This window comes from Corvus hawaiiensis, chromosome 4 (assembly GCF_020740725.1).
Source record: "Corvus hawaiiensis isolate bCorHaw1 chromosome 4, bCorHaw1.pri.cur, whole genome shotgun sequence".
In the NCBI taxonomy this organism is placed as follows: Eukaryota; Metazoa; Chordata; class Aves; order Passeriformes; family Corvidae; genus Corvus; species Corvus hawaiiensis.
The window spans coordinates 35100620-35115326 of NC_063216.1; the positions used below are offsets into that span (position 1 = coordinate 35100620).

At 37.5% G+C, this 14707-nt stretch overlaps 1 protein-coding gene across 3 annotated transcripts in view; it reads right to left on the minus strand.

Moving 5' to 3' along the window:
* Positions 1–859: 859 nt before the first annotated feature.
* The window catches only part of NUDT4 (nudix hydrolase 4), a 28121-nt gene continuing 14273 nt past the window's right edge, over positions 860–14707 (minus strand). The window contains exons 3-5 of one of the 3 annotated variants that reach the window (XM_048300048.1): positions 8214–8258; positions 5602–5689; positions 860–4390 (exon numbers count right to left, since the gene is read on the minus strand). In XM_048300048.1, coding sequence (XP_048156005.1) covers positions 4329–4390; positions 5602–5689; positions 8214–8258 — 195 coding nt within the window. In that variant the 3' untranslated portion in view covers positions 860–4328. Of the gene's footprint in view, positions 4532–5601; positions 5690–8213; positions 8259–14707 lie in introns of all 3 variants that reach the window. The other 2 variants (XM_048300046.1, XM_048300047.1) reach the window with 2 other exon arrangements.

The window sequence follows — 14707 nt, forward strand, 5'->3', positions numbered from 1 at the left end:
CTAGCCTTCATAAAATGGCTCTTTGAACTGTATTTCATGCTTATTTAAAGACAGAAAATTGTCTGAGAGCATTGTTTGGGGTGGTGGTGCATAGCTCATAGCAATCAGATTGTTACAAGCAGGACTATGCCTGTGATTCCTGAGTCTGCAGGTAAGAGGTGACACCATTCCTTAGGAGCATTGTCCTAATATGGATGTGCTGTTTCCAGCACTTGAGCCAAGGAGGCAGTGCCACAGCCGCACTGAGGCCTGAAGAGTGTTTAAGGAGGGCAAGTTTAAAAAACCCCCTAAGATTCTTCAGTTTAAGCTTGAAGATTGTTATCATCTCTCTAAGACTTGGGAAAGTCAGTCATTCTGCCTTTCCTGCCATGTGTTGGGCTTTGTCACACCTCTACCACTCTTTGTGTCTTATAATGCACTTGATGCATGGAGATACAGTGGTAAGAGCCAGACATGGCTATGGTAAAACTCTCCCTAAGCTGTGAAAAGAGGGAGGTGTGGTAACTGTCAACATGGCAGAAGTCATGCTGAGAACGGGAACACAGGAGCTGCTTACCATAACAATGTGGAAGAAAGCAGGTTCAAAAACAAGGTAAGGGGAGGTAGGTCTGCAGCAGGCTGAGCACTGCACCAGTTTCCAAGCTGGGGCAGGCATTGGACGTGTGTGCTAAGGGGAGAGGGCGCATCATGTTAAGGAAAAGAAATCTATTATTTGGAACAACTAGCTTGGTAAGCTTGAGTGCAAGGGTGAGGCAGGAAGTAGGAAACATTAAATGAAACTTAAGTGTAGTTCAGATGGGGTTGAAGCCTTTCACACAATCACTTCTGGTGCAGTATTTGCAATGGAATGACTACATCATTCACAGGACTAATTTAGATTTTATTCTGGTATTTTTCAAATATAAAAAGTCAAAATTCTTACATCAATCTTTAAAGAAAATCCATGCAAGCAGGTCAAAATGTTTACAACTTAATTCCCTTCCCACTCCCCCTTCCTTTCAGTTTTCACTTCACAAACCATGCTGGTAAGTAAACCAACTGTCTGCCCCTCACAGTTTTTTTCACAGCATGTTGTTAACAGAACAATGCTAGTCTAAGTCAGGGGTGCAGTAAGCACCAAAATAAGATTTTTCACTTGAACAGCCTCTCTGCAATACCTCAGGATTTCTTGTGTTTAAAAGCACATCCATTTTGCTTAATTCTGGCTCCATGTGATTTTAAACTTTAAGGCTCTTTCTTTGATACCACCATAATGTAACTCATGAGAATCTCAAAACCTATCAGCCAGGAAAAGCAGCAGTACAAACTAGACTCTGACAAGTGCAGATGACAACCTGTCTCCCTTTTTCCTCTGGAGAACCAAATGGATACATTGTACAGAATTTTTGGCATGAGAAAAATCCCAAATTTGCTCTGAAATAGGTTTGGCCTATCTAACTAGAGATTCATGTAAAAACGAAATACTTTTAACATTTAAGTTGACAGGTAGTAGAAAAAACTGTAGCCTTCCTATTCCCATTTTTACAACTGTTTCTGTTGGAGTTTAGTGTCAGATTTCATTAGTACTGAAGCCATACTGCTGTCCCTTTACTACAGTTGTTTGTTCCCTGTAGCAAAACTGAAGTGTCTTCAGTTTACATTTGCAATTCATAAAACATTTCTCTTTGAAAGGGGGTAAAGTCAAACTAAGCAATAGAGCTTCATTCTGAAGGTTGCATAGAGACTGAAGAGATTTATACAACAAATGCTGTTAAAAAAAAAAAAAAAAAGCCTGTCTGGCACTACTGAACAGCTCAAATGTGTGTGACCAAAAATATTTATAGGCAATCAACTGAGTTTGTTAGCAACAGCAATACTGTACATTTTACATTATTATCAAATACATAATTCAAGAGTTACAAAATAAGATCATGCATTACCACTAAATCTCATACAAGCTTGGATTGATTTCATTCCAAGAGTCTGAAATGGAGACAGAGCATTTTTTTTTTTTTAATGAATAAGAACTCAAACTCTGGATTCTGTTTTAGCTTTCATGGATTTGATATAATCTTGTTACAAGAAAACCTAAGTTTGCTCAATTTAAAGTGTTAAAATAACTACTGAACAAAAAAGTGAGCATTAAAGTAATCAAAAAAAGGGAGCTAAATGATTCATTCTTTTAAAGGCAGCTTTGGAGCCAGAGGTACCCTTCCACCCCATGAATATGATTTTAACAAAGATTAGACATTCATCATGCTCAACCCCACTTTCTCCTGTTTCACCTGGCAAAGCAGCATGTGTGAAAGACCATTCAGTTTAAAGCAGTGAGCTGAGCAAATGGTGTCCCAGTCTGGCACAAGTTCAGTGTAAAGTGGGCATAGCCACGTGTGCACTACTGAAATAGCACCTCTCTGTCCCTGGCCTCCCACCTCCTGACTGAAAAGATGGAGAAGCTGTTGGCAATACTTCCACCCTTAGGTGCACCTGAACACTTGTGTGTTCTTTCCAGTTCTGGAAGTGACCTGGACAAGGAGCTAAGAGGGATGGAAAGCAGTGTCCTACCCACTGTTTCAGAAGTCTTCAGCTTTGTGGCTCATGCCTCTTGTCAGTAGTATTTATACTTCTTCAAAGAGAGCAGCATTAAGAGATCAGATCATCTGTCTCCCTAGTTTCACTGCATTTACATATGGCACAAGATTGTTTTTCTTGGAGTAATTTGTGGCAACAACATTTTTTCCCTAAAAAAGTGTAACAGCACAAAAAAATTCATAGCAGCATTTTACACAATTTGTGTTAAAAAAGTAGAAGTTAACCATTTGTGTATTGAGTAACAAAAGGTTTAAATTACATTTATTTTCCATTTTACACTCACTATTTACTAGTTGGACTATTTACAAATGTTCAAATGTTGTATAACAGAATGAGCTTTACCCAGAATAAACTTCACATGTGAGGTAGTGGTCTACCTCAACCTGTTTTTGGCTGGATATAAAGGAGGTACAGTTGGGTTTAGATCCTAGAAAAAATTCAGAAGTAGGATGTTCATGTGAATTAGATTGTGTTCTTGTAGAAGAAACCATGCACACACACACACACACACACACACACACAGAGAGAGTAATCCTATGGTAAAAACATTAAGACCAACAGTGGATTTAGTTTTCCTCTTCTTGGATGAAAAGCAGGAGAAAATAATTAGAACAGGGAAGTTGTCAGCTGTACCTCATTTATTCCAACTACATTTTTACCAAGAGGCCAGCTTTTATTTGAAGAAGTATAGTAATTGATGTTAAAACAGTAGAACTGAAAGATTTAAGAATTAACTTAAAATTGGGGGTTTCAGCACACCTAATAAGAAAAAGGAGTATTATTTCTCTACTGGTGTAATAGGTATCAACACTCCTGGCCCAAGCACTGGGGGCAGCACTACTGGCTCCTGCAGGGCAAGGCACCTCAACACATGCTTGCTAATAGACACCTCTGCAACCCAAGGGTGCCCCCTGGTTAACTCTTACTTTCTTTCCTCCGAACAATTTTAAATTACAACAGACTGCAGGAACACTATATGAGATGTTTCTAATTGAAGATTAGAAGTTTTTGGAACCTGCAGTGTAATCACACCATGAACAAAACATGTATCAAGGTTAAAAGGAAAAAAAATAGGGGGAAGAGAGATCTACAATGTTTTTCACTCAAATCTTCTGACAGTTGACCAGGTGATGAAACAAAAGTCTAGTGGATAGTTTTGGTAGCTGCAAGACAAAGTTATTGTTCTTGCCCTAGTTATATGTTAAATGAAGATTGCATAGGACAAGGCAACCTTTTGGGTAACTGAGGCAAGCAGTGCTTAGTGTTGGTATCCTTAGCTCCTGGCAGGCTGAATGTGGTTTAGTGCTTTATTGTAGTCACCCTTGTGCATCTCTGCCTCCAACACATCCATTTACCCAAATGCTGCCGGCTTAAGGTCTTAGCACTTCATCTGTGGATACCAAATAAGAGTTTAGTATAAGACTATTTGCTCAAGCTTTAACTACTGACTAAAACTCACAAGTTTTGAATAAGCTGAACACCACTGAGATGCATATTTTATTTTAGCAGATATGGAAATTTATATAGTCAAGTTTTTTTTCTAATGGCCTATTAAGGCATCTTAAAAAAAATCCCTATATGGCTTTGGTTTGCTGAAGTACTATTTTACATCATTAAAAGAAAAAACATGTTCAAATAAATTCAACATTATGACACATTCACATATTTCACTTAGAACTGACAGTTATACAGATGCCTACATGTGATCACAGATGTCTCCTGTTGTGATGACACGAATAAAAAGGTAATCCAAATGTTTATCTCACAGTAGAGGGCAACCCAGAAGTCTGTGCAGAAGTGACATATAAGGAGTTATTATCTGGAAGAGGGGGAACCACAGAGTTTCCATTAGTGGGTGAACAGCTCAGTTTCAGTTTTTCCAAGTATTCTGCATGAACAGGCTTGTGACACTGAAGGACCTTGATTGCATCTTCTACTTTAAACCATTCTCTTTTCCTTCCTGAATGAGTACAATCCACAAAGAACAGAGTTACAAAATTTTAACAGCACTATTGGTTGCTATCTGCTTACTCAGTTTTTCTCAGTTCTTTAGAAGTTGAAATTGTCAGGCAGAAGAGTTAATGAAAAGACCTTGAAAGAACCAATGAACACAAGAGATTCACTCAAGCTTACTAAAATGCAACTCGTAATAAAGCCTTTCAGACAACTCTCTTGAAGCAAATGCTGGACAGAAATTAATGTGACTCTTTATATGCTCCAAAAGCCACATCTAGTCATTAGAGGAAAGTGTGATATTATTTAAATGACTTGATAACTGCCATCCTACATTGTCATGCCTAGCAGAAAACCAATCTTTAGACTGAACATGCATGCAGGAAGAATGGCTTGGCCTGATTTCAAAAGCCATGTTCCATACTCAGAATCTCCATATGCATCCAGATATGGAGTTACTCAGGTTAGCTGTAAGTTTTAAAAAATAGTATACCTTGTATCAGAGATATGTTTATGTAAGTTTCAAGCCTTAATTTTACTAAGATCAGCTTAAGACCATCTTACTTTTACAAGTCGGTCCTTTAAAATTTGAGGTCTCTGAAAATACATATACCAGGTCAATGATAGTATTGTTAAAAGTGGGATTAATTCTATTTTTCATTTGGTTTTACAGCATCACAAATACTATGCTTGAACATACATAAACCGCTTAATATCAAGGACACTTTCAAAAGCACCCTAGAGAATCAGGCAGTAAAACATTCTACTTTTTATGGAAAAAGCAATTTGGCAGTATAGTATTTGGCCTTTCAAAAAATTACAAGCTGTATCCCTAACTAATAATGATATTTATTCTATCATAATGTTGTATTAGAGTATTCTAAGTATAAAAGTAACACTATGTTGGAAGCAACCCTAGTTATGTATGTATTAAAGTGTGCAAGAACAGCACCCCTTGACTTTTTCTAGAACATAATTAGTATTCCCCCTGAATTATAGAAATTGCTTCAGAAAAATGAAAATAGTTTGCTTAAAACATTTTTAAGTGTAGCACATAAGGACAAAGAATTAATTTACCTATATTAACTGAATCCTCCCAGTCTTCCAGTATTTCCGTCACAGTAAGAACATAAACGTACGTCCTATGCTTCCGATCCTGGTTCTGCTTGAATATTAGAAGTAGAAGTTTAAGTTCTCAGCTAAGTAACTTACAGACGTACCACATCTATAAGATTAGAAACTGCTTATCTCTAAAGAATAGTTGCCAGCAAGCCTGGCTTTTATTTTCACTAAACAAACATCTGCACTTAGGAGATCCAAAATGATGGGAAAGCAAAAATTTTATTTGAAACAGCTGTTCTATTTTCCCAGACTAAAAAAACCCAACCAAACCCAAGACAACACAAACAGTTTTGAAGATTGTGAAGTTCTGACTAAAGTATGTTCTTGATCATCCAGCTAAATATTAGCAGTTGTCCACTAGTACTGCCCTAGGTAAGTAGTGGTACTTATCTTTTACATATGTTGTAAGCTACCACAGTAGACCACATTTGCTAAAACTGTTTCCACAACTCATTTCCTGGATGAAAGGTCATTTAAAAAAACCCAAACACTTTGCAGGATGGAACCACTGCATCATGTGGCCATGTCACCTACACAATGCCAGCTATAAAGTTTCACTCCGTGAGTGAAGCAAATTAAATAGCCTACGCTTGCAATCATGACAAATGCAAAAATCATTGGCCATCTGCTCATTCAACAGGTTTGCCACGATGGCAGCACTCACCACTTGTTTAGAAGGCATGTGTTTTGCAGAAGGCAGGTTAAATACAGACTCTGACAGAGGTATCTGCTCAGGGCAAGGCCACTATGCTGCAGCCCATCCATGCAAGGTTGGCACAGACTTTACTCTCTGCTACTCCAAAGCAGGCTAGTGGCAGTGTTTGAGGTGCTACCCAACCAGTCAGACCCTCCTTTCCCTTGGAGAAGAACTGAGCTCCTAAAAAACCCAGGACCATCTACGATTACAACTATGTTAAGAACGAGGAGACGTTATGGCCTAGCTCCCCTAACAGATGGTTGTATCCTTGTGCCAATAACCTTTCTTATTTAACTGTTTCACTGCAAGCTTAATATAGTTTTGAACTGTTGTGCTTTACTAGGAAATAATTCTTCAAAAGTTCTTGGTCAGTGTCACCATTAAATAGGATAGATATATTTATAACACATATCCTTTCTGGCTGTAGTTCTAGAGTAAGAGGACTCGGCAGCAGCATTTATTCCCATCTTCTCTTAGTTCCATCCCCAGGTCATAAGGTGTGGCCCCCTCAATGGTACTAACAACAGTTTGTGGGGCCCTGTTGTGAAATTAAAGTAGGGCCTTGATTTAAGTTAGAAGTAGCCTGGAAAAGTGACACCACACCAACTTTTCTCTCTTCTGGTATAGCTGGTGTAGATGGCTTCAGAAGAACATATCTGAATTACCAATGAATCATCATGCTTTGCAGCCCCTGTCTTAAGGCAACAACATGATAGGTATCCTGGGTTTTTCTGATCTGAGCTGGGAAATAGAAAATACTTTTGTAGACTAACCAGTAGAGTTAAAACACGGCCAAGTTTTTAGTGTGTAGGACCATCCAGTTCAACTCAAACCCAAAACATATCAGAAAAATGTAAGTACTACTAACTACAAAGCTTCAGGAGCTTCTCTAATTGTGTCATGCCTTCCATACTTCAGACGATGGGACACATGACTAAGTAATACTTCACACAGGAAATCCCTGTCAGGAATGCACTGCCTCTAAAAGCTGAGTGAAGATTTGTATGTAGCTGAGACTAAAGGGACTTCCACTTAACATAGAGCACAACATGGTAACACTGGATGGATTATGAGCTGAAGACTACTAACACTACAGTCTGCTCCTGTCTAGAACCTGAGCAGAAGTGGGGAACACCAACACTAAAATGCAGTTCTAGCTAGCATGTGTCCTTGCGCTGTCTGTAGTTCAGAGTCTGATGTTTATATTATCAAATAGATGTTTTTAACTACATGGTTTGCTAAAGGTTGGATTTATCTGCTATCCAAAGCCTTGGCCTTTTTTTAGTGAATTGAAGCCATAATGAGAATTCATATACAGACCCATCAATTTACACATGTGAAAGCTGACAAATTACTTCAGCAAAATCTAACCAGGGAGGAAAAGTCAGAAGAGTGCCTCAAAGAAGGCTGGTGTAATGTTTCAGAAATCTTAAATCTATCAATGATTTGGTTTTTAGGTTTTGTTTTTGTTTTTAACATCTAGGTGTTGTCCAAGTACTAATTTAATCTTCCCAGTAAAGGTCCAAAATGACCTGAAATTAGCTCAGTTGGTCAGAGCCTGGTGCTGCGTAACACCATGGTAATGGGCTTGATCCCTGTTCAAGACAAAGTGAGTTGGACTCAACGATCTTTGTGGGTCCCTTCCAACTCAGAATATTCTGAGATTCTGTGAAACTGGTGTAAGTACTTTGAACTCTTCCTATTAATCTTCACACATCATGTAACACCTGAAGTCCTGTCTAATGTAGCAGATCCAATAACACTGCAAAATTATAGGTAGGTAATAGTAATGAACTTAACTCTGATGTTGCAGTTTTATCAGTTCTCACAAACAAACCATTGTTTTTAGAACTTAAAAGAAATAGCTCACCTCAAATATCCCAAGTAGTCTGCCTAGCTTTCCCTTTACTCCAGCCTACAAAACAAACAAACAAAAGTGTTAGCATGGGGTATTAATATAAAAAAATAAAGCATCTGTACCATCCTCCTATATTAGCATACTCGTCCTTATTAGGGTTATTTAAGTAAGAGTTTTAACTTAAGTTTTAATTAGATTGTGCTGTACTACTTTTGGAGCTTCTGGTTTTAGACTCCTTATGAGTGTTAGAGTACAAAAGCTTGTCCTAATGAGTGGATCAAAGAATCCATAAATCTTTCAAGGCTTCCATCCAGACCAAATAACTTAAACATTTTTAGTGTACTGTATTTTTATTAATTAGATAAATCATACCCAATACTGAAATAATCCAGGAAAGTATATAGGACAAGAGAATTTGAATTAGTATTAGAATTAATTTAGAAAAGCAATCATTGAAACTCCAGTGCTGTTTTACACAGAAACTTAAATATAAGTTTTCAAAATACGATAATAAATTAAACTGTAGGTTATTGCATGGGTCTTGCAGCATAATGACTTCATGTGTGTTGGTTTTTATATCAAACTAGCTTTTGGCATGTAATATAAACCCCAAATTTACATCCCCAATTCTCTGCAGTTTTTAACTGTTTTTCTAGCTAGTAACATTAGAAATGGCTTTCAGTTCAGAGTTTTACTCCAATATTTTAAAATAATCCCTGTGTGTATCAGCACATACTTTGTGACTTTTATCAATTCAGATAAGGTGGTCATTACTTTCTACTAAGACTCTAAGGTTTGCTTTTCCAAGTGTAATATATAATGCCTCTTCCAAGGGACATTGCTTATGATCATCCCTATGACAGACATAAAGGCACATGTTGCCTACTGGCAGACAAAGCCATATTTAGGTTGTTTTTGTCTTGTTGTATAACCTATATTTAAAATAGGGTTTCTTAGTGCTAAGATGACATTTTCTAATCTTCAGTCTTTGCTTCCAGCCTTAGCCAAAGACAGTTATCAGTGTCTTATGTCTTTATATAAAGGACCATATGCATCTTAATTACATTTTAATGACTAACTAACAAATAACTGGGCAGGCTTTAGCAATAAGTCTAATCGAAGTCTTATAAGTGATGTTTTCTGTGACTGTCTTTTTAAAGAAAGCAGATGGCTGGTGTTATTTATTAAGCCATTTTGATGAAGGAAGCCTGAACACAGCCCGTGCAAATCATCAAGGCATTTTGCTTATCTAGAGCAAGAGCTAGACCAAAGTTAATGCAAAACTACATACAATATTGTTTGTTTGCTGTGATGACTGAGATACCTGTTAGATCTCACAAAGCCAAAATACACAACTGGACCTGATAGATAAGTGATTAAGCAGCACATTAATTAGGAAAGTGACAGGCCCTTATTTTGGGCTGAAAGAGTAAGCTATGACACAACAGGCACTAAAGATTGCTTGTGCTCTATACTGGGTAATGAAAAAGCATTTAGTAGCCAAAAAGAACATGCTGAAGAAATGTTTAAGTTTTACTGATGAGTCCCAATTTCCTCAGCATTACAGTATCATTTCAAAAAGAGAAGCAGAACCTATAAGAGTACAAAAGTATGCTGCTTTCCCAATTTTTGCTTCATTTCTCATTCAGCACTATCTAAGAATTACCATATCCTTAAGATTTCTACTTTGTAGAAAAGTGAGCAACTAGAAAAAGCAATTTCCCATCATTCTATTCCATCAAAATAACAATGTGCATCTGTGGGATTAGCCTTTTTTTTAATACTTCAACCCCAAGTATGCAGCTTTAGCTGCCCAAGTTTTGTAATTTCTGTATTTATTCTCTAAAGCTGCAGCACAGAACAGATTAATATCATTAAAGATATGGCTTAAGAGCACAACAGTGAAGCCAGTACAGACTCTGCAGGTTTCTCAAACATTAAAAAAACCTTTTCTAAGTACGAGGAAATTGCTCTAAATGGGCCTAGTGCTCAACCAGAGGGAGAAGAAAAAACCCCGAACACCCCCTCCAAACCAACCAAACAAAAAACCACCCAAACCAAACAAGAAAAAAAACCCCCAAAACCCCCAAAAACCCAGACAAAAAACCCCCACAAAAATCAATCCTCCTCAGCCCCCAAGTCCAAATAACTGCCTCTCCACCCCACAACCCCAACCTCCCCTCAAAACAAAAAACTTAGAAGATTTTAAAGCTCTCTTAGAAGTCCTGGCCAAAGCCTTAGTTATGTTATAAAGATTTTTGAAGGCAGGTGTATGGCAACAGGACTGTTGAAGGACAAAGAAACTCATCATCAATAGATGGAGGAAGGCTTCTCTGAGATGCTAAGTGGGAGTCTAACAACTAATATTTAACACATGGCAAAACTGCCATGACCAGCTAAGTTTACTGATACTGAATAGCTTTCATAGAGAAGTTTGACAACTTATTAGCATCCCATAGTTACAATGTGAATTTACCAATGTTAGTTTAAGTGAAATTTACTTAACAGTTTCTTTTTTCTCCCTCCAAGCAAATCTGTGGTTTAAACAAATACACCTAGCTGACTAATTCTGAATGAAACTATTAGAAACACTTTATTACATCAAGTGTAAAAACTCCCCAAAGCTTGAAGTGAAGCTTTGGTACAACCAGATGTTTCTACCTAAATGTGATTATTGTAACTGATGCCTAGTTACTCTCTAGTCAAAGATACATGTTTCTAAAATGTAACAATTCCTGCATACAGCAGTGTATTTTGAATCACTCAAAAATACAAAAAGGTAGTAATTCAAAGTCTCATTATTTTTTCCCTGAAAATAATATTCAACTGAATAATCTTCATAGTTTAAAAAGTACCTTGATTTTGACAGTGATCTTTTAAGTGCTTTTGCTGACAAGAACATTTCCTTCAAGTTCTTATCTTAATGTAGTTCCTTCAAAATGTGTCAAAGCTAAGTGCTAGAGGACCAAGAAATGCGTCAGCTTTATCCCCAGAACATCAAATGAAGTTCCCCCTTTTCCAATGCTAAGCTTCTAATCCAATGCACTGGTTAAATTCTAGACTTTGAACCATTTTGCCTCTTGTGAAAACATACTTCTTCCTTTGGCTTTTATGTACCCATGGCTGTTAGAATATGGTTCTTCAAGTAAACAGAATCTTATAGGCCTCTATAAGCATGTAAGACCATCTAAACTTTGGGATAAAAGCCTGAAAAAACCCAGCTTTCTTCTGAAAGACATTAAATGCTACACTTCCCCAGAACAATTCTCTAAGGAAGTCTGAGTACTATGCAAATAGGACCTCAGATCTGAATCTTATACATGTATTTTAGCATTAGTTTAATCCAATCACAGGAGAGAAAACTATCCACTTCATCCCATAATCATTCTGGCCTGGAGGTCATTCCTGCTGGCAGCTGTAGAGGTACTGCAATCTCAGATGTGCGTCAGACTTGCCTGTTTCCTGTAGATGGAGCAAGAGTCATGCTGCAGTTCAATTTTTAAGCTAACAGTCTACCAGGGCAGAAAGTTACTTAAGATCTGAAAGATCTGAGTTATTTTTAACTCTGGGATCTGTAGGATAGTATTGTAGCCATTTTAATGTCTACACTCCTGATGGGATGGTGGCAAGACTACTCCTGCCCCATTTTTGCATACTTTTATAAAAAAAAAAAAAAAAAAAATGTTTGACTACATCTGCCTTAATCTTTCAGCAGAGTGTGCTTTATTAATTATTTTTGCAGTGTCTAACTAGTTCTAGTCTGTAGCACCCGATCGTTTTTCAAATATTAGATGCTCACTGGAGCTAATTCCTCTATTTCCTGTGAGAGATCTTCAATAATATAACTGCCATTTTCACTGTTGCAGCAAATTAATCTTTAGGATCACCCTCTTCTTCTCAGAAGCTACACAGACCTTCCCCACAAAGGGCTGGGGGAAATTGCATATTTTCTCATAGGCATTTCTAAATACTACTAATTCAAACAAAGCAAGAGTCTCTGTTTTTTGTGAGATGGAGCAAGAAAAGGGAGTGGGAGGGTGCCCCTCCATTTACAAGGCTGGGCATCATTGGCTTGCCACTCATTTGTGTTATATTTCTTTGAACAGTGCATGTGCAGACAACTCATTTTCATCTTTCGTGCTATGCAATTAGAGACAAAGCTCCAAATTCATTAATGGAGTAGCTCCTCATTTAGATGAAGTTCAATACCTTTCTGGGATTGCTTTATACTACATCATTTTGGTATTCTACTATAAGGTTTGTAAAACTGTCAATTTCCTGTAACCTGTGAAATGTCAGAGAAACTTAAATGAAACATTCCAAATATTCAGTAGAGGTAAAAACCCATCACTAACACGAACAGAACTGAAAATAAAATAGAAACTGGAGTCATGTACAGAGGCAGACTATGAAACAGCTGCCATGCATGTACGTTTGATTACCGAGATCTTTGAGTTTTAAAACAAGGATTCTAAATACACTACTGTTGGTGTTGAAGTGAGGGGTATTTAAAGCCAGTGGGCTATCAACACTTCTACCATTAAAGAATGCCATTATAACTCCCACTATGAATTTATCCATTTTAATAAACTAATAGAAACCAGTGCTTAGTTTGGGCATGACCCAATTCTGAAGCAACACATTTCAAACCAGCACCACTGTGCTTTCTTTGAAGTTTATTCATTCACAGAACTCTTAACAGCTCACTGTACTGTAACCAGCTTGCCAGGTGACATTGACCTTAGTATAAAAATAGAAAGGACATCCATCTTTAGAAAGGTCACTATGAATTTCCACAGCTCAAACCCCTAAATACCACTGTTTTTTCTTTAAAAACGGCACTTTGCAACCTCATGGAAGCATACAAGACTTAGCTGGTAGCTGAAGAATATTTTACTTGAAGGCATGAGCTTGCTTCTAAGACTGATCAGCTATATAAGCTATCATACCCCAGAAATTCTGAGGGTGTAGAACAAGAGTAACCAAATTATTTTTGCTTATTAAAGCCCCTAGTCTGTGAAAACTCTTTATGCATTTGCAAGCACAGCTCAAAGCTGAACATGGCTGGAACTTTATATCTCACTCCAAAACATCATAAAAAGCATAGTCCTTTCAAGATCATCCATTCTTCACCACCAAAGAAAAAACCCCAAACATATGACTACAGTTCAGTCAGCTCTTATTTAACATGGAGATGGGACTTTACCTCATCTTGGACTATACCTTAAGTCAGATCAGCAATTAAAATTACCAGTGTTCCTAAGAATATTGAGCAGAGGACTGTGCTTTTTAATCCTACCCATGAACTCATGACAGTGGGAAGACAAGACTTTCCCTAGGGGTGTTACTACTGCTTGGAAGCCTAAATCTTTGCTGACTCATTCCTAGAATCCGAACTCTTTGCTCCTTCCAAATGGACTGCACCCTGGGGCTAAGTATGTTTTGTGTAAGTCAAAATGGGCTCCTCCAGCAAAACTGAACACAGTATGGAATAACTTTGATTCAGTGAGGCTTATTTATGCTTGAACCTTGCTGCAGGAAGGTTGCTGAGAGCAGCGAATAGTGAGGCAGTCTGTTCCCCAAGTAAAATGGGAGAAGGGTCACTGAATCACAGTTCACAGATCTCATTTTGACACTGAACAGCAGGCACTGTTTGGTGCAAGTCACATCTACATCAAGTTCCGAAGCCACAACACCACAACAGAACCAGTCCTACAGGTAAGCAAGATACACCGCCAAATAGCATAGCTAATAGGAAAAAAAAAATCATTCCACATACTAATCAGCAACAATATCAGTGTGTTTTGTGAATTGCAAAATGGCGTGAGAAAACTGTTTAAGTCTAGCAGAAATTCTCTAGTTCACTCACCAGAATGCATCCACTACATGAAAAACCTTATATCTTCTATTTAAAAGTGTGATATTCTGATTTTTTTTTCTTGCAGTTTTATTTGGCTTAGACATGGCTGTTAGATATTAAAGTAACACTTAATATTTTTGACATATTTTCCCAAGAAAAACAAATAGCAAATGAATTCTGAATTCGGAATTCTGAGTTTGAAATTTAAGTATTGTAGTATAGGCAAACTGCATGAATTAATTCATCATGACTTAAAGCTCTGTTTTGCCTAGGCATAGGAACAGAGATAGAAAAGGAGACTATAACCATGGTGCTGTCTTTATAGATAAGCAGCCTTAAATGTATGAATTCTCAACTGCTCAGATAGATCAGTTTCTAATCTGTTTAGTTTGGAATGTCCTCAAAGGTCTGTTTATTTCTAGTTCTTAGACCTACATGTTAATGGTTAGTTTACCTTCTCTCTGTTCTAGAAGAGCTGCAAGTCAAACATTTTCTGCACAAATACAGAAATGTTACACTACAATATGTCATTTGGCATAAAGTCACAGTTCTACTTCCAGTACTTGTTTATAAAGGCAGACAGAAATTTAGCTATGAAGTGAGAGAGTGCTGTGAAGAAGCTAAGTTAATTAGTTCACCTCACCAC